This window comes from Phyllostomus hastatus, unplaced genomic scaffold (genome assembly GCF_019186645.2).
Source record: "Phyllostomus hastatus isolate PE091 unplaced genomic scaffold, TTU_PhHast_1.1 phas_contig_198, whole genome shotgun sequence".
Taxonomy (NCBI): domain Eukaryota; kingdom Metazoa; phylum Chordata; class Mammalia; order Chiroptera; family Phyllostomidae; genus Phyllostomus; species Phyllostomus hastatus.
In genome coordinates, this window is record NW_025333715.1 from 5,569,679 (window position 1) to 5,590,827 (window position 21,149).

The 21,149-nt window shown below is 39.8% G+C and overlaps 1 protein-coding gene across 1 annotated transcript in view; it reads right to left on the bottom strand.

The window, feature by feature from the left end:
* TNRC6B (trinucleotide repeat containing adaptor 6B) overlaps window positions 1-21,149 on the bottom strand; it is a 70,036-nt gene that overhangs the window by 22,090 nt on the left and 26,797 nt on the right. Inside the window, exons 7-11 of the mRNA XM_045834769.1 lie at window positions 19,807-19,982; window positions 16,513-16,587; window positions 15,424-15,469; window positions 13,997-14,145; window positions 8,414-8,539 (exon numbers count right to left, since the gene is read on the bottom strand). Of these exons, the coding sequence (XP_045690725.1) occupies window positions 8,414-8,539; window positions 13,997-14,145; window positions 15,424-15,469; window positions 16,513-16,587; window positions 19,807-19,982 (572 nt within the window). The remainder of the gene's footprint in view (window positions 1-8,413; window positions 8,540-13,996; window positions 14,146-15,423; window positions 15,470-16,512; window positions 16,588-19,806; window positions 19,983-21,149) is intronic.

The following is a 21,149-nucleotide window of genomic DNA, read 5'->3' on the forward strand; positions in this document are numbered from 1 at the left end:
TGGGAATAGTCAGTCAGTCATTTACTAATCCACACAACTATTTCATCATTTAGCCTATATTTTTCCATCTCGTCTAAAACAAAGAGATGGCTTATCAAAACAGAGATACAACTATATCATTTTTATAACCCAAGATTATTTTTACCAATCAATGAAGGAAATGAGTTAAGCCAGAACTTGTTGGCAAGTTATGATTCTTGATTTCTATTCACAGGTGCTCAAAATCTATCCTTTTGATAATCTAGTCCAGAATGTTGCCTGGAACTGGCACAACGTTCATCAGTCTTTAAGCAACTTTCCTTATTCTTTCAACAATTGTTTAAAAAATTTCCCCATTTCCATCACTTCCTAAAAGGGCAGAGGTGGGTTTTTCCCACTTCTGATTGGACTCTCAGCAGAGGGGCATCTGCTTTTTTCACAATTGCAACACTCCAGGTCTCCTTCCTTTTTCTGTTAGCAAGCCTACAGGGAGAACTACCCCATTCCAATTACTGGGGTTAAATCTGGAGCTCAGTATTATGAAGCTCACCTTCTCAAGTATCAGCTTTCTCAGTACTAAAGGGGATATCTGGCCTCCATGTGCCTTCCCCTTTTGTCTTAAAAATTTTAGATTTGGGCAGCAAAGAAGGGTTCTGCCCTTCATGCTGATCTATCAATTCCATCATTTTGGAAAGTCTTTTGGTTTAAAGCAATAGTTCTCCCAGCTGTTCACCCTCTATCCTCTCAGAGATGCTGAGTGTTACCAACTAATGACAAATTTTGTTTGATTTCCTATTTTAAGTGTCGGACCCCTGGTAGACGTGAGCACACCACTACTGTGCATTCTGCCTCTATCAAAACTGCCTTTTGATCCAGCATTTCCACTGCTGGGAAATATACCCTAAGGACCCTGAAACACCAGTTCAAATGAACCTCTGCACCCCCTTTGTTCACAGCAGCACTACATATAATAGTCAAGTGTGGGAAACAGCCTAAGTGCTCATCAGTAGGTAAATGGATTAAAAAACTGTAGTACATTTATACAATGAAATACTATGCAGCAGAAAGAAAGAAGGGATTCCTACTCTTTGCAACAGCGTGGATGGAACTGGAGACTATTGTGCTAAGTGAAATAAGCCAGTCGATGAAAGACAAATACCATATGATCTCACTTATATAAGAGGAATCTAATGAACAATAACAACAAAAAACCCCCACAAAACAAAAACAAAAAGCTAATGAACACAACAGAACCAGAGACATGGGAACAGAGAAAGACTGACAGCTGACAGAGAAAAGTGGGGAGAGAGGGAATGGTGCAAAGAAGGGGAAGAGATTAGTCAAAGAACATGTATGAATGACTCACGGACACGGACAACAGTGTGGGCATGGCCTGTGGGAATGGGGTGGGGCAGCATGGGAAAGGACAAAGGGGGAAAAACTGGGACAATGGAATAAATAAGAATTTAAAAAATAAATAAAAGCGCTACTGAACAAATCGGCTTGCCTCCTGATCAACACAGTTCTCTTGAGAATGTATGCCATCACTTGACAAGAGCCCTTTCATCACGCCCTCCCCTTACTCTTCCTACTACTCAAACTTAGCTAAAAAAGCTACCATTTGAAGTATAACATGCCCGTAATGCAGTGACCTAGAGAAATTTGTCCGAGGACAGAAATTTAAGAATATTCAGAGCAGCACTGCTCATAATAGCAAAAATCTGGAAATAGCCCGAATGTCAACTGATAGTAGAACTGGCAAATAAACGATGGCGTATTCATACAATGAAATACTGTATGAACTATAACTGCCAAAAGCAACACGGGGAAAATCTCAGGAACATTACTAAGTAAACAAAGTCAGAGAAAGCTATATACTGTATAACTTCATTAAATAAAGGACAAAAAAGGCAAACTAAAACAATATATTATTTAAAGACAGACAGACATAAGAAATACTATGAAGTAAAGAGCAAGGTATTTTTATAACTTAATTTAAATGCCAGCATCTCATATGTTCCACAAGTTGACAGTTATAAAGACTTTAAAGGTTACACTCTGAGGACTTCCCATTTAGCTTTGCTCAAACTTTCCCTTCTCCAGACTGCCCATGTACTGTCCTTCTCCGATGAATACAGAAAGACCAGAGAGAAGCACCACTAGCTCCTGGCAAACAGCTATTTGTACCGGGGTTGCAAGGTAATTAAAGCGCAGGTTTGCACATTCCCATAGCAGGGAGTTAATTATTCTGGCTTAAAAGCCATCGATCTCCAGCTGGGTTGGAGAAAGTGAAGATCTAGTTGGAGCCAATATGACATTTAATGAAGCACTGCAGGTGCAAAGTGACAGCAATTTAAAAGCAAGACAGGTCTGCTAAAATACATTACTTTCTGAATATCTGAGAAAGGATGAAAAAGGCAAGGTAGAAAAACCTATTGGTTTCAATGTCTTCTATGTTTACATGAAATATATACTGACTGACTCAAGTAGTTAACATGGGTATAAAATTTTAAAATATTTATCAAAAACTTTAAGAATGATCAACATGAAGACTACACAGCAATAGAGGAAAACTCGAAGCTGAAGGGGACGGCAGGATATAGAGACCACGAATGCAATGGTGTGAAAAGCACACCTGTACATGGAACCAAGACTGAACAGCAGGCTGTGTAGAAATAATCCCTATCATTATAGCTGGGTGGGGGTTTCTGGAAGAATTTTTTCTCCATGTCCAAACTTTCAGTATGGCTATTGTATTGTCTTTAAAAATGTGTGTGTGTCAGAGAGAGGGGGGACACAAACAAACAAAAAAACACCCGGAGGGCGGGCCTCTTGTAGTACAGGTGTCCTCCGTTCTGTGAGTGTTCTAGGAACCCATCTGTATCAGTGCACCAGCTGGCATTGTTGTGAGAGGCTGTGCTGAGCTCCGGTAAATTTTTTTCTATCAATTTTATATAACAATGTATCAAGACATTATAATTTTATATCTTTTGCATTTTCAAGTTTTAGCTCCTATATTTAGGTAAAAAAACTCATTTCCTTTTTTCATTTTTGTGTCTTACAGTTGTTCCAATTATTTTCCCCTTTGCGCCCCTCTGCCCAGCCTGCCTCCCACTTCCATAGTCAATCTTCATCCTGTTGTCCGTGTCCATGGGTTCTGTATGTATGTTCCACGACTAATCCCTTCACCTTCTTTCAAACAGCGCCCCCCCCGCTTACTGCTATCAGTTTATTCCATGACTCTATGCCTTCTGGTTCTATTTTGCTTATTAGTTTATTTTGTTCTCTGACTTTGTTCTTCTTTCTCAAGGTAACTGAGGCTATTCAGGATCTCTTGTTTTTTTTTGGTCCCAAGGCTTCAATGAATTTTTTTGGAAGACTCTTTCAACCTATTTCCTCATTTCATGATCAGGATTTGTCAGCGCACCTGCCCACACCACACTGAGGGTTTAGCAGTTTTTGCCCCAAAAGCTGCATGAACCCTGTTGTCCCACTCTCCCTATTCACCTGTTCTTGCCCTGAGCAACTTTATTTTGTTTCTCTGGATGAAAAATTCCTCAAAGGTAAACATTTTGCTTATGCAGAAGAGGTGAAACCAAAAAATGACAAACACTAAAAGGCTAAAATCAAGTCCAAAAAACTGTTTTGAGCAGTGCAAAAAAGTCTTGACAGATGTTTTGCATGAAATGGAGAGTACTCTGAAGGTGGCTGAAGTTTAAACATGTAAGAACAAATACAAAATTTTTTAATAAATGAATTCTTGTTTTTTTGGGTCCCCCCATATGCAGTCTGTCAGGAAAAAGTCCAGCCCCTGTCAATATAATCAGAACAGTTTGTGGACATCGATGTACCCTGGCAGCCAAAGACAGTGGACTGGGAAACACGTGTGAGCAATGACAACTTTGCTGTACTAGCCAATGGGGGCAGTAGATGCTATCGAGTGAACATGTGTACTATGTGGCCGTCACATTCAAAATGACTGAGTGAGCAGAGCAATGAATCTGCAACAAACTTTGCATTAAGCTTGAACACTCCTCTGCAAAAACTATTTGAATGATTTGGAAGGCTGCAGCTATGGGCAACCAGTGACTGGCAGCTTCATCACAACAATGTACCCACTCACAGATCACATCTTGTACAAAGTTTTTTGGCGAAACATCCAATCACCCATGTGACTCAGCCCCCCTACAGCTCAGATTTGGCACCCTGCAACCCAAAACTAAAATCATCTTTGAAAGGGAAGAGATTTCAGACCATCAAAGAAATTCAGGAAAATATGATGGGGCAGCTGATGGCAACTGGGAGAACTGTGTGAGGTCCCAAGGTGCCTACTTTGAAGGGGACTGAGGTGTAACTGTCCTATGTACAATGTTTCTTATATCTTGTATCTTCTTCAATAAAACCCGTCTCTATTTTTCATAACACGTGGCTGGACACCTTCTGGACAGGCCATATATATGGTCTCCAACTGCTTTGTTTTTTAAAATATGAAAATGTCAGAAAAACTGAATATTCTACTGTTTAATATTCTGCCCTCAATCATGAATTAATACATGTCAACTACACTTTATTCTAAATTTAAAAATGTAGGAAAACACAAATACTTTCTTTTCCAACTAGAACAGACAGCTTGGTCATAAAGAGATTTGCAGCCCCTAATCTCTAGGACAAGTTAACTGTGCTTTCCTATCAATTCCACTTTCTAAGTCATTCAGAAACACATCTTCCCATGACTTGACATAAATTTAGTGAGCTCAAAATCTGTGGCCTGCAGCTGTATGTTCAGGGTCCAGCAGTGAACAAATCAGACACATATCCTGCCACTGTGATGCTGATCACACTCCAAGCGAGGGTGGGGAGGGGACGAGAAGGGCGAGTATAACAGTGGTGGCGAGGTACTGTACATAGCCTGGCCTTGGGAAGCCTCTGATATGGGGCCTTCCAGTGGAGATCTGAAGGAAATAAAGATGGAGTCACGTGGCAGTCTGGGAGAAGAAGTCTGGGAGAAGAGAGACCCAGAACTGTGCTCAGTGCACTGGGCCCGGGTGGCAGGAGAGGCCTGAACAAACGGGAGAGTGGAGGGCTGGGGTGTGGATGTCACCAAGAGCATTCAAGACCCCAGTTAAGAGATGGCTTTGTGTTCTCAGTGAGAGAGGAAGCGCCATGGGAGAATTCCCAGTAAAGCAGTAACATGCTTTACTTTAATTTTCTACATTAATGGAAATTTTCTACAGCTGTACTGTCCAAAGAGTAGTCACTAACTAGCTGTGGTTATTTAAATTTAAATTAATTAAAATAAAAAATTCAGTTCTTCCATTCGACTAGTCACATTTCAGATGCTCACGTGGCTAATGGCTCCATTGGATAGCACAGTTTTAGAGGATCGGTCTGAGTGCCGAGTGAAGAGCAGGCTCAAGGCAGGGAAGTGTTAAATGAAGCAGGGACCAGTCAGGAGGCCCTTTCCAGGAGAGAAATGGTGGTGGCTCGGGCAGGGCTCATACCGGAGGGGATGAAAGGAAATGGTCAGATTGTAGACAAAGCTGTGAAGGGAGGATTTGTTGCTGGACTGGATGTGGACTGTGAGAGACTCACAATTACCTCTGAGATCTGCGACCCGAGCACTGACAGAATGAAAGTACTTGCAGAACTGGAGGAAGAGGATGTTTCTGAGGGGAGTGTGGGATGAAGTCAGAAGGTCCGCTTTGGACATGTTAACTTAAGATGCCTAAGGCATCCTAGGAGAGACCCCCAGAAGTCTGTGGAGTTAAGAAGAGAGATCTAGGCTGAAGACACAACTTTGGAACTGTAAGTATTTAAAGTCATTCCCCAGGGTGAGATCACCTACTAGTTTGCTGTAGATGGTGAGAAGAGTCTTGAGGTTTGAGACTGGGGCACCCTGATGTTGAAAGGTTGGGAAATGAGAAGGAACTTATAAAGGAGCTGGAGAAGAAATGGCAGCTAGAGAACCAACTGAAAGCCAAATGAATAAAGTGTGTCAAAAAAGGAGGGAGTAATTGACTGGGCCAAATGCTGCTGATAGGCTGAGTAAGAAGAAACGAGAGCCCTGGCTGGTGTGGCTCAGTGGATTGAGTGCCGGCCTGCAAACCAAAGGGTCACCAGTTCAATGCCCCGTTTGGGCACATACCTGGGTCTGGTCCCCAGTAGGGGGCACAAGAGAGGTAACCACACATTGATGTTTCTCTCCCTCTCCTTCTCCCTCCCTTCCCCTCTGTCTAAAATAAATAAATAAATAAAGTCTTTAAAAAAGAGAAAGAAACCGGAGAACAGACCATTGTATTCCACAACACAAAGATCACTGGCAAAAGGTCTTAATTCCCACTGGCCCTGAACTCCTGGACTTCTAGACTGAGCTCCTTTGCTCTAGTAACTCTGCCATTCAAACATGCCCTTTATATTACTGTCAGCATTATCTTTGTAAAACATAATTTTTCCTACATTCCCACTCAACTAAAAAAAATCTTGCCTTGTACTATATGGTCTGTAGCAGTAGCCGCCAAACTCCAGGGTACTCATAAAAATCACCCAGGGGTGAACAGCCCCTAATACCCAAGATTCAGTCAGTATACTAGGGGAGACCTAGGAACTCAAACATGTTTTTTTAAGAAACAGGTCAAATAATGCTTATAAGCCATGCAGACCAAAGGACAAAGTCCAAACTCCTTAGCAGGGCAAACAAAAAAGCTTTTCCAAGTTTGGTCCCCAAATTCCTGACTAGTTTCTTCCCATTCTATTCTGGACAGCATCTGTTTGCTTCCACAAGCTCAAACTACCATATTTTTCAGACTATAAGACGCACTCCCTACCCACCCCCCAAACTTGGGAGGAATAATGGTTGTTAATGCTGCTGTTGAGTTCTGTTTACACTTACGTTAGTGAAATATTATGTTATTTATGTTATTAAATACTTTACCACAATTTTGCTTCAAAAATTTTTCCCCCTATTTTCCTCTAAAACCTAGGTGTGTCTTATGGTCCAAAAATACAGTAATTATTCAAACTTAATGCATATCCCTGAATGTGCCATATTCTTCCAGGTATTACTGCCTCTTGCATAAGCTGCGACTCATGCTTTAGTACCCAGCTTAAATGTCACTGCTACTGTGATGCCTTGCCCAGCTCCCCAAACTCTGTGAAGCATTTCTGTACATTTATCACACTATTTCCTGACTCTTCTTCCATCACTGCCACCAACTCCAGAAGGCAGCGACGTGAAAGAAGCCATCTTCTTCATCTGTGCATTGTCAACACACTACCTGGCACACTGCAGACATTCCACAGCCATGGGTGATGCTGATCTGACACTAAGGCACATTGGAGAGTGCTTCAGGAGTTAAGGTGCTGCCTCTGTAAATGCCGAGGAAGAACAGGTCTGTCTGGAGGGCATACCACCACCTGGGACTTAAGTATGACTGGAACTTAGAGAGTGCCAGGGCAGAGATAGTAAGGGGAATCCCAGACAGGACCATGAAGACAGGGGTGGGTGGCACACAGCGAACATTTCTTCCTCTACGAAGACGAATGTGGACTCAATGTCAAAAACAAGATTTGAAATCTATAGATTATGGTTTCAAATAAACATTTTATGATTTTGTCTTAAAAGACATTTCAAAAAACTAAACAAAACCTGACCCGTTACAACCTGTTGGCTGGATCTTGAAAGTGCCCCGCCCCCTTTTATAGAGGGGACTCAAAGCTCTTGCTCCTAAGTTCATTAAAATAATAGCAGACCAAGGTTACATGCTGAATCCTTACACAAGCTTATCAGCTTTTACTTGCTCCTAAGACCATTTTCTCACAAAGAGGTATGAGGGGGACAGTATGTCATAGGCTGGCACAAATCTCTTACCTGTGTCCACCAAACCACTCACTCCGTATCTCCTACTAGGAAAGGGACCTAAAAGGCTCCCATAGTACCCGAAGACCACGTCTTACGGAGCTGCTCCATGAGTGAGTCTCTGCCCCTTCTTTAGTTCAAGAATTCCCCCCAGAGCACCTATCTGTATTTGAGCAGATAGATCCTCAAAACTTTTCAGAATAATCCAGAACCTGGCAATTCTCTGGTTCATCTGTGGGTGAGTCCTCGAGGACAACCAACCTCTGAACACTGACACAACAGAATTTATAAAGCAGTTTTAATCGCATGCAATTAAAAAACCAATGCAGTATTAGAAAATTATATAGATGTAAAAGGAATAGAGAACCATAATGCTTTTCATTCAAAAACATCTACTTTGTATGTAAAATGTAATAAAAAGGATTTAATATTTTGTTTAAAAAACCTTGATCCTTGGCATCTGGATTCTTCAAATTTAAGACTGCTATTATTCCCTTTGTGCCCACAAAACCAGTCAGTTAACTGGTAACCACCTGGGTGGGATTTACCTTTGAATTGTGGAAACACACAATTGCTTACCTGGGGAGAAATAAACTGGGGAGGCACTTGCGCCCGGAGACTAGGAGAAGAATTTAGTGGCTGCACTGGTGTGTGCATACCTCTCGATTGTGCTGTGCTATTTCCAAACAAACCATGATTGCCACCCTGCAAACATACCAGCAACAGTAAGGCTTTTAGTTAATGTAAGAAAATGCAAATAAGAAACAGTTCAGGTTTTCCATCCCTCAGAAGAGTCATATCCTGTGTTCCGTGGAATCACAGAATTTTATACCTGAAAAGATCCTGATCTTGGAATGCTCAGGAAAAGTATTCCAATTCAACAATAGGCATATAATTACTACCCTTGTAGCCTGAGTAACTCTATAAACCAAAAGGGTTAAATTTAGTCAAATATTAGAAAAGGTACTCATCTTCTTTTGTAATTGAAAGATAAAGGCAATATAAGATTTATTTCAACTCTCTTTTTTAAGATTGGGTTTACCAAATTTATTCTCAAGCATTATAATCTGAGACCCATCTTGAGAGGCATCTGAGTAAAAATGTAGGCTTATGAATAATGTCATTGCAAAACCACACGTGGTATTAGCTCTTTGCATTGGTTAGTTCAATCGTAGTTATCAGTGGCACCCAATCCCAAGCCCAGCTCCACAAAAACCCTATTCCAGATCGGAACACCCTTCCTCGTCCTGGGTCTGCTTAGTCCCTTCTTTGTTAGATGAGGAAATCTGAATCAATCACAGAGTGAGATTAAAAGAGGAAAAAGAGAAAAATCATTACAGGGACACCAAACATACATTACTCACCTGTAATTTCTCATTAAAATGTTTGACTACTGGTCTAGTTAAAAACAAATTTAACTCCCTGGAGGACCAACTTCCTGGGGCACTTTGTAGACTGTTCCAATCAAAGAGCTATAGAAAGCGAGGCTATGAGACTGCCCTTCCTGTCTACAAAGTCTGTCAGCAAAGACACCACATGACACTTGACACGGTGTTCCCTCTGACTGAGGAAGTTTTCCAACCACCTTCACTTGGCCTCTGCAAGGCCCAGCTCAGGGGTCATCCTCATCAAGAACACTTTCCCCCAAACCTTCCTCCTTTCACATTCACATTAACTAAGCCCACCTCTATGTTCTCAAAATATTTTAAAACTCTTTGAAAACATGCATCATCGAATCATATTACAGTTATTTTTCTGTTCTGTTTTTCCACCGCCAGCTTAATACCTCCTTTTTTGTATTCCCAGAGCTCAATAATGCCCTGGTCTGGAGGGCATTATTGCCCTTATTTTTCTCTTCAAAAATTTGGGCAAAAAAGTGCACATTATACATGGCAAAATATGGCATGTGAGAACGTCCCACTGAACATCGTCAGTGAAGACAGCTACACCAGTGCTTATACCAAGTATATACAATGAACTGAAGGCACCACTATCACTTTATCCCTGGAATCGTGGTAATAAGGTATGCTAAAGAAGAATTTTGTAAGAGCACCATTAGGTTCTAGAACACTAAAGATATTTTAATGGCTTAATGATTTGAAATAGATTAAGGGACCACTACAGGGAAATTAATAAACTTAAAAGCATTGAAAATAAAAATGATTATGAACATAAAATAGAAATAGGAATCAAAAATCTATGTATATCTCAAAAAAAAAAAACAAAAACAAAAAACAAACCAAAGATCCATCATGAATTTTACATCTCCCAAAGGACTGTTTGAACATGAAAAGAACTTTATTTCTAAAATCTCTTAATATCTCTGCTTCTCCTGTCTTACCAATAAAACTGTCACCTTAAGGTAAAATGCTCAGCTCTAACTTTTCTGTGATCATGGTAGTCAGTAGCTTAGCTACGAGTCACTGCCAGGAAAACAGGAAACATTTATTTTGCTAAAAATATTCTGCAAAGTCAGGATGGCTGTGTAGCCTAAGGTGCTGTGCGCAGAACATTTCATTCTCACACTGTACTATCAAAGTAACAATCTTGTTATTACATGTTTTTGAAAAAAAAAAAATTATTTATTTTTAGAGAGAAGAGAAGAAGAAAGAGAAGGAGAAAAACATCAATGTGTCATTGCCTCTTGCACGCCCCCTACTGGGGACCAGGCCTGCAACCCAGGCGTGTGCCCTGACTGGGAATCGAACTTGGTGACCCTTTGGTTTGCAGGCTGGCACTCAATCCACTGAGCCACATCAACCAGGGCATTATTATATGTTAATTATTCATGAACTAGTCCTTGGATGATAGGGTTTTTGGTAGTTCAGGTCTACCATATTCCACAGTTTCGCAAGTCCAAAACTGCTTTGTGAGGGTCATTTTAAATTTTAATTTTTCTTTTGGTAAAAAGTATTAAAAGAAATTGCTGTTTTTAGTTTCTGTAAAATCAAGCCCTCCTTTCCTATTTCCAGCAGACAGATTCTACCCCACTTCCACCAAGGATTTTAGGTTTTCAATGTCAAGTGTCTCTAGAGCTATACCAAGCACTTTGATATATCTGATGTGGTTAATACTACAGATGAGTCAAGAGTGGTCTATCAAAAAGTACCTTCTCTATTTTTCTTTCTTCTTCTGTATTTTTTTATATGGAACCTTGGCTCCATAAGCTGGTCATTTTCTTGGCTCAGAAGTAGCTATTTTGCACAACAATGTATTCAGTGGCAATCATACAGATTGACTCTTTTCTTCAAAAGTTCTATTTACAAATTACGAAAATGGTCCTCAAAAGGTTGTACACATTAATGGTGGTTTATCTGGCTATTTCTAAAGCTTCACCATTACAGGTGAGGCTTTTATGATTACCTGAGTCCTAATAATTATTGGTGAAATCTGTCACAACTACAGTGTTTAAATTAGAAAGGTATATAAATTGAAGTTGTGAAGCTGATTGAAATCTTCTGTGATTTGAAAAGAAAAACCTTAAAATTTGTTTGCACTGAAAAACACTGTGAAAAAACCCTGACCACCATTTGGATAGAATATGTGTATCAACCTGGTTCATGATGGACCTTGCACAGCTAGTTTGGCTGGCCTATTGTGCTGAAGTGCACGTACTGATAGCAGCTGACAGTCATGTGATCCTGGAAGCACGTTTATAAAATTACCATTAACCAAAAGTGTTCTGGTGACTTTATATTTTCTATAATACAAACAAAACAAAAAGAGCCCCCCACCCAAACACTGATATAATTGGTTTCTTCTATGTTTATGTAAGTAATACATATCCATGTTCTCTGTGGAAACGGTAAGAGAAACAGTGAAATACAAAGGAAGAAAACAAAAAGTTACCTATAACCCCCAATCCAGAGATAACCAATTCGAACACATGAATACCATATATTCCACTCTAAAAAATGTACTAAGACAACAATTAAAAAGCATATGAAAGACCTATATGCATACTGAGGACTACGGTGTAAGAGGTGTTCTGTATCATTCTTTAATTTATATGTGAAAGTCATCATGAGGAAACAACATGAATACAATGAAAAATTGAATGTCCTTCCCTGACATCCTGAGGTGCAAGTCACACTGACAGATGCATGCTCACAGAACACGACTAGGAAAATATCATTGTTGGAGTCATGTCACAAAGGAACTGGCTCCATATTCCTGGTTTTCTCCACAAAAGCTACAAGAGCAATCAGACAGAGGCCTGCTGCGTCCCCTCAGTCCTGTGAAAGCTAGTGGGCATGAGCATGCCAGCCCTGCCGGCTTTGCTTCTGCAGCACGGCCCTTCCTTGGAGCACAGGCAGAGCAGACCCCAGGAAAGGGGCTGCTCCAGGTTGAACGAAACACTGCCACGTCTGAGCAGCATCCGGTCTTGTCAAAGCCTAGTTATCTGGGTAATTATTACATTTTTATATTTAAAGACACTAGATTTTAAGATGTTATAACCCTCAAATACTTAATATTACTAGTTTTGCTATTTTCCAATTAGCCGTTTTAGTAAATTGAAAAGACATCACAAGTATTAGTACTTTACACTCACTATAATGTTAAAAAAAGGGGCAAATATGTTGCTAAATGAGATGATTTAAGGTACCTATGTAGCCTCTTTAACATTTCCCTAAGGCAGTTATTAGTTAACTAGAGAGCCTCATCCCCAAATGTGAATTTACGACCAAAAATGAGTAGACAAAAGAAACAGATTTAAAATAAAATCTATGTAGAGAAACATGAAGAGAGATGGGTTCTATGGGCTGAAAGATCTAAAGCCTATATTTAATATCATTCTGTGCATTCAGTAATCAACAAATTTCCCAAGACAGACAAATGATGCAATAAACTGCAGACCAGGGCCAAGGTGAGGCCACAGCCAAGCAGTTAAAAATCTGAGAGGCCTCCTTACTTGTCTAGCAGCGAAGTTTTGGGGGTTGAGCCCTGTGCCGATTGCTCCAAGGCTGACGTTGGGTAGTGTGGAACCAGAGGGAGACAGCTTGTAGCTGGGAGAAGGGGAGAAGGGAGAGCAGGGAGCCTCATCCCCAAGGCACCCATCTTGATTGGAGAAAGGCAAAGTCAGCTGAAAAGTAGTAGTTAGCCAATCACAATGAGTGTTGGTTAGTGAAGCAACAGAATGTGAGAAGGGAAAAGAGAGAAAACACTAGGAATAAACAAGTTAGACTGTATTAGCAATAAACCAGGAGAGAATTTGGATCTGATAATAATCATCACATTTTGCCCAAAGACACCATCTGTCATCCTCTTTGATATAGATTTTTCTTATCCTCTAAGTTAGTAATACATTCTGTCCATTGCACTAAGACAAAAATTGCCAGACACTTTATTTTTATGTATGTAATATTGATTATTTTTTGCGGCTGCTGAAATAGAAGCCAGAGTAATCTTCCTGTGAATATACTGCTGTCTGGACTAGCATCGATGGTGTCATAAATGTGTCAGATCTAAAACTTTTTATTTTAACTGCTTTCTGGACCATGAACCTGCTAAGTTGGTATTCTGAATCAAAGAATAATCTCCATTAGAAATATGAAAATTCAAAACAAATGAGTATACACGACTTATTTAAATTAGGTAGCTAAAAATTTGAAATTATACCACCATACTATATAGATCACTAGGGAAATGGAGAAAGGATCACAAAAAAAACTCTCTTAAAAAGAGCAAAGGAGAAAGTTTTGGGTTATCTTGACAGCTAGGAGGCAAGGCCTTAGGAGACACAGGAGTATTTGTACAAAATCTTGAAATTTAATTTGTAAATGCACAAAAAGTAGGAGAAAAAAGAATTCGAAATAAATTTTTCTCTAATATTTCTTCTCTAATGTTTTTTGAATGTATAGTTCCTCCCTCAAGCAAGTGAAACCATTTCCCCCCTCCAAATTTCATGTATTTCCCAAAATCCTAGACCTTCTTCACAATACTCACATCCACATCCTAAAGACAGATGGTTTAAGCTTCTGCCTAATCATCTGTTGACATCAACTGTTTTCAAGTCACCATTTAAATCAGGTGATGTTTATGTGTTGTTCATTAATTTAGCTCAGTAATTCTATGCTTCCTCCTGGAATTAATTATCAAAAGACAAATAGAAACCAAAGTGGCTCTCATGAATTAATATCTTAAACAAAGGATTCAACTCACCTTCTCAAAATAAGGCCCACTATCTGTGGTTCCCATGTCTTTGGAATTAGGTGGACGGAACCCAGATCGATCCTTCCTTATGATATCATTAAAATCCCCGAGATTCATTGCTCGCTTGTCCACATCAAATTTCTTATCTGTAAGGCTCCCTGCAAGGTACCACAGAAGGAGTAAAAATTTCAAGAATCACTGTCTCCCTCATGACCAAGAATGACCTGCCCCGCTCTCCTCCCTGGGTCCTCAGTATAACTCCAAAGACTTCTCAGTGGTTCAGGCTGCTGTTGATCTTCCCTGGAACACATGTTGGCTCTTTTTCTTTTCAGTTATTAAAAAGAAAAGAAAAAAAAACCCCAACATGTGTCAGTTGTAGTTTGTTTTCTATGGGAGAATAAGAGAGTCTTGGGGCTAACCTGGTAAAAATCTGACTTAAAAAAATTTTTTAGACTGGTTACTGATATGCTTGATGAGTATGTCTTGCTCATAAATTCAAATGTCCTCTTGTTGCTATTATAGCATCTGTTAGAGATAAACGGTTGAGGTTCTGAAACAGTTATTAGTAATAAGAAGACCCAAGTTGCCCCTCAAATTTAGCACTTGAACAGAGGAGATGGTGTGCCACACTACCGGGACAATGCCATTTCCCGGGGTCAATGATTATTTCCACTTTTCCTTCATAGCTCTATAAATTTGCTCTTGTGCACTGACATGATCAGTGCCTTAGGAAGCTAAGGTTTTAGTTATTCTCATATTTAAAATACCACAGACCAAAGTCTATGTTCTTATTATCCAGGACTGTGTTAATCTCTTCTTGGCTTCAGAGTGAGCGACAGCATGCTCTGAAGATCCCACAGAGGGAGGGCTGGTGCTGCCTCTGCTCCACTGGGAATGGGAGAGCTTGTGAATGATGAAACGGCCCAGGGCAGACAGGACTGGCAACCTGAGAGCTGAGTCCGGCAGGGCCACAGACATATTTTGTTGGGCCACATACAACATTTTTAAAAACTTGAATTAGTTTCCAATATTTAAAGATCAGGATATCAATATACATCTGAACTTTTTTTTTGGCCTCTCCTCAGAATCAGAAGATCTGGCCAAGCTGAGCCTGAGCTCCTCCAGAGCAACAGCTGCTAAGAGCCGAGCAAGACTGGTTCCTTCAGGGGCTACGTATGCTCTCTGTAGCTAAGCAGGGCCTCCGCATCCCAATTTCTTATACCTGGCGCACACCGCTCATTTACCTTACTTTCTTGGCTCCTGCAGTCACTTGAGTTTTCAACCCCTACCTAGTGTCTGGCAACAGTACCTTTGACAGAGCGAGTGTTCAACACTTATGTCTACTGAACTGCACCCATCCCAACTCAGACTGAGACGGGGATCCCGACAGGGTGTCATTAACAACATTCCATTCGTATTGGTGGAGTGATACACACCTACAGACAAATCCATTTTGCTGCTTGGATTATCTTCGGTTTGACTCTGAAGAGTAAAGAACAGGGAGAGAAAATTAAAGGTTTGAATTAAATGTTTGAATCACAGAAGAGATGGCATTACTGATGTTAAGAGTCACATCTTACTACTGACACTATACAAGGTCTAACATTGTTTGCCTTGGCCAGTACGGCTCAGCAGACTGGGCATCGGCCTGCAAAGTGAAAGGTTGCCGGTTTATTGCCAGTCGGGGCTCATACCTGGGTTGTGGGTTCAGTCCCTGGTTGGGGTGTATACCAGGGGCAACCATTTGATGTTTCACCCTCACAATGATGTTTCTGTATCCCTTTCTCCCCGCTTCCCCTCTCTCTAAAAATAAATAAATACAATCTTTAAAAAAAGATAATATTTTTAATATGACTAATTTGATTGCTGCTGGTGCCTATATTCCTAAAGTCAATTTTCACATAAAATTAGCTTCAGTAAATCTGTGGACAGAGCAATAGCTAAACAGCTGCTTGTAGAAATAAACCCCTGTCTTCAAGTTCCAGTCGGCTCAGGATCCAGTTTCACAAGTGGCAGCCAAATGATGACAACTTCTCGTGACTTGTCACGTCATCAAATCTTGAACTGTGCAGCCAAGTCAAAGTCATCTGTCTTTTGGCAACTGGGGACAGGGTGTCCCCATAATGTTCCCAAGAGATTAAAAAAATTAGAAATTCTATAAGAATTCCCTATATAATTGATCACAAACAGTTTTTCTATCTTGCTGTTGTTGTCTTTTAAAAAATGGTAATATTAAAAGTGGTACACTAGTCAGAGAAAACTATATACATTTTAAGTGCCTATCTCTTCCCTAGCTGTCTAAAGAAAAGGCTACAAGGACGATACCATTAAAAAACATTAACCTTTAAATATTGGCGTGTTTCATTAAGAATAAAAGGATAGATAAATACTGTTTAATTCAAATCAGGAACATTTCTTAACCAGTTTCTAAATCTGTAATTTTGTACTGAATGTGGCAGTGCCTTAAAATGTGTACTAAAAGTAAAAGTTGGGATATATTACCCATATGAAAAAATAAAACTTACCAGCAATCCCATATTTGAAAACTGTTTGGCAAGAGGATTCATCCATGAATCACTGTTTCCTCCTTTTAGTGAGCACTACAGAAATGAAATATGTAACTTCAGAACCAAATAATTTATTTTCTTTTCAATTCATATTTGAGTTACATAAGTACTGACTGAAAATGTAGAAGAGTTTACCTTTTTGAATCCTAATTATTCCTCTTTAACTATTACTCTAAAAGCGTAATAAACCTTAGTTATATCTATGTTATTTTATTTGTTACACTGAATTAGAAGTAACTGGAAAAATACACAGCCAGTATCAGATTTTATAAATTGTAATGTTTGCATGCTAGCACTTTCCAGAAAGAGGCCTAACTACACTGGTTATGATTCTCTGTGCGCAACTTTCCATGCAGCACTTCCATGCAGCACTTCCATCTGTTTGCTTCTCAGGGGAAGAGACATGGGTCCCCAAAGGGAAAGAGGCCTAGCCGATCTTACTGCAAAATAAGGCAGACATGCGTTTTTGTTTCTTTCTTAATGGGACGAGCTCGCTAGTTTCTCCCCTGAACAAGACACTGATCACCAGCTTCATTTTCACTTCCTGGGAGAAAGCAGGTGGAACTATGATGGGGATTTGCTGGGGGCAGGGGTGACAGGGCTTTGTGCCCTTGTACATTCTGCAGTTGAAAAATTGTTTGTGTTCTGATGGTATTTGTTATATTAATTTTATTATTCTTGAAAGTAATAAGGTATTTAAGTTTAGTTATATGTTTTAAGGTCAAAAAACCCTCACCGGAGAGAGGAGAGAAGCCGTAGTTTCTGTTTAATGGGTAAAGGGTTTGCAAGCTAAAAAGTGTTATGGATAGATGGTGGTGATGGCAGCACGACAATGTAATGTACTTAATATCACAGAACTGTACACTTAAAATTGATTAAAATAGGACTTACAGTCAAGATGGAGACATAGGCAAACACACCTGGCCTCCTCGCACAATTATAAGAGAAATTACAACTAGACTACAGAATGAACGTCACCCAGAACCGTCAGAGAATCATGCTGATTGGAAGTCCAACAACCAAGGATTTAAAGAAGCCACATTCATCCAGATGGGTGTGTTTTTCTATAACAGGCCATGCTACTAAGACAGGGAGTCAAAGCAGCTCTACCTAATACACAGAAACAAACATGGGGAAGCTGCCAAAATGAGGAGACAAAGCAATGTGGCCCAAATGAAAGAATAGAAACCACAAAGGGATACCACCTCACACCGGTCAGAATGGCCATCATTAATAAATCACAAACAACAAGTGCTGGCAAGGATGTGGAGAAAACGGAACCCTAATGCACTGCTGGTGGGAATGCAGACTGGTGCAGCCACTGTGGGAAGCAGTATGGAATTTCCTCAGAAAACTAAAAACGGAACTTCCTTTTGACCCAGCTATTCCGCTGCTGCAAATATGCTCTAAGAACCCTGAAACACCAATTCAAAAGACCTTCTGCACCCCTGTGTTCATAGCAGCGCTATTTACAGTAGCCAAGTGCTGGAAACAGCCAAAGTGCCCATCAGGTAACTGAGTGGATCAAAAAACTTAGTAAATTTACACAATGGAATAATACACAGCAGAAAAAAGGAACTCCTACATTTTGTGACAGCATGGATGGAGCTGGAGATATTATGTTAAGTGAAATAAGCCAGTCGGTAAAAGACAAATACCATATGACCTCACTTATAAGAGGAATCTAATGAACAAAATAAACTAGCGAACAAAACAGAACCACAGACATGGAAATATGGAACAGACTGACAGTGACCAGAGGAGAGGGGGGAGGGGGATAATTGCAGAAAGAAGGGGAAAGGACTAGTGACAGAACACGTATGAATGGCCCATGGACACGGACAACAGTGTGGGAACTGACTGTGGAAGCGGGGGATGGGATAGGTGGAGGAGGGCAAAGGAGAGAAAATGGAGACAACTGTACTAAAATAACAATAAAAAAAGAAAATTCTTTAAGAACATGGAAAAAATGATTAACACAGTAAGTTTTATGTTAACTGTATTTGATCACAATTTTTAAAAAAGGCCCTCAATATGAAAACTCAGAATCATCACTCACAGAGCAGAAACATTTAATTCTCAATTAACTTAAATCTTGGTGGTTACCTGAGTGGGCTAGTATCTTTCATTCAGTTGCTTCCTTTCAATAAGCAGTATTCTGAACTGTCTTTTAATTTGGTTTCATTGTTAATTTGTAAATAACCACAACAAAAAAGCCACAGCATACTCAACAACATGCGAGTACAAAAATGCTGAAGTTCCTTTTGTGACCAGAGTAAGAAAATAAAAATCCTTAAAAAGGGAAACAAAATGTTTCCTGAGAGTGCTTAAACAAAATGTCTAACAGTAATAACCTGTATTCCTATGCTACAGAAGAGTTGCTGTATGAAGAACAAAATTAATATCCTGCAGGCAAAGGGAATGAAGCCACAGCCCTTAGCCAACCAAAGAACTTCTAAGATGGCATCTGGAATTTGAAACCTGGAAGAACATTCGCTGTGAAGTGTTTCATAGGCAGCAGGGCTCCCGTGCTGAAAGTAAGCATATGGCTGCCCATCTTTTATTTCCATCACTTCATTTGTGGAACAAAAGACTGGAATGAAACAAGAGTGCTTCTGCTGAGAGAGTAGGTCAGGTTCAAAGACTACTATTCTAGACTGAAAACCGAAGTCCTCCTCAAACTGCAAATCCAATGAGAAACTGAGCTGTTCTAAGACATGCAAAGTGAAAAGTTTACAACATAACCTGGCACAGGATGTCGAGAAATCATTTAGTTGCTGCAGCAGGGTTACACACTGGCTTCATTTTGCTGGGCGAAAGGTCTGGACCTTGGAATGTCCTGAATTAGATAAAACCAGCCAGGCTGATTGCCACTGGAGAATCTACCTTACTCTAGTTTCTCTGCATATTCATGGGGATTTACTCTGAGGACTTCCTTGGCTTTAGAAAACACAAGCATAAAACATTCATAGAAAGTGCCTTGAAAGCTTCCCAAGAATAATTATAATATGGATGCTAAAAGAAAAGAAAAGAAAAGTTTCCTATCTTTGAAAATTCCATTTTACCCATAGTAGCTGCTCTGTAGTCTGTGGTTTCAAAGACGGGGAAGGCAAATGAGGGGTAAAGAGGAAGTAGTCATTTGTTACAAATAACCTCAAGGGACTCCAGCTGCCCTCCTCCTTCCATTAAAAATTTTCACTTCTGCCTTCCAAGAACAAACAAGCAAGCTCAAATATTTCTGAAACATACTACCTTCATTTGTTTCTTTCCTCCTTGTCCCCAGCTTGCTGAGTTGTGGGAGGAAGCACTTCCCTGAGAGCCAGCGGTGTTCCAGACTCCTCCATCCTCCTCCTCTTCCCAGCTGGGATGGCGAGCTCCTGTCACTGGCCCGTCACTCTCCCCCCAGCCGTCTTGCATAGATTTGGGATCTTCAGGAAAAGAATGAATAAACTGTATGCAATAGCTATACAATAACCACAATAATCATTTCCTCTAAATACATAATAATCGTTCCTTCAAAATATAGCATTTATGTAACAATAACCACAATAATTATTCCTTGTTAATATATAATGTAATTTTATCTATATGACAAGGAAAACATTAATTATGTTTTATTGTTCAAAGAGACTATTTATTTTTAGAGAGGAGAAAGGAGGGAAAAAGAGAGGGAGAGAAACATCAATGTATAGTTGCCTCTCATGTGTCCTCTACTGGGGACCTGCCTGCAACCCAGGCATGTGCCCTAGACTGGGAATTGAACTGGTGACCCTTTGGTGCAGGCCAGCACTCAATTCACTGAGCCACACCATCGAGGGCTATTATTTGTATTTTAGAGTCCAGAAATGGAAACCCATAAAAGTTCAATGACACAGAATAAATTAAGAAACCACAGAATTAAGACTTCCTGACTTCTGGTTCAATGATGTTCCTCTTCTACAAAGCTTGACAGAAATTCCAAAATTGAAAAGAACTTATCACTACTTAAAAGAAATTTCCATTTAAATTAAGAGAAATCTGTTCTTAAGGATCATGCTTTACCTTCCTAAAAGTATGTTGTGTGATTTATAATGGACACCTCAAATACGAGGTATAATAAGGAATACCTGCCTACCTTGTTTGAGGTAAAATTAAATAAAGAACATGAAAAAGGGAAGGAAAAAAAGAAAATTTTGTTAGATTTTTAATATCAATATTACGGTGAAAGAGAAATTCAAAGATAACCATAAAAATTTGAAAGTTAACTAATTTATATACTTGGAATGAGTTAAACACTAAGAAAGATCCTAGGCTAAGACAATGTACAAACAATGGTCTTATACTGTAAGCAGTGGATTTCAAAGGACAGGTGGAAGAAACTGTTAGAGAATGGGGAAGGAAAGAAGGAAAACAGAAACCACAGATGAGTGCTCTTATGTTCAACAAAGTAGAATGTTAGTATCCAATTCTACTAACACCCCCTTCTCAACATACATCTTAATTTGGGGATTGGGATAAACCCTTAATCTCCTTCTAAAAATACTATATGGAATCGAAGGATACATTTTGTGGTAATAAGACCCTATAAAACGATGGAAGAAGGGAAAATGGGCTAT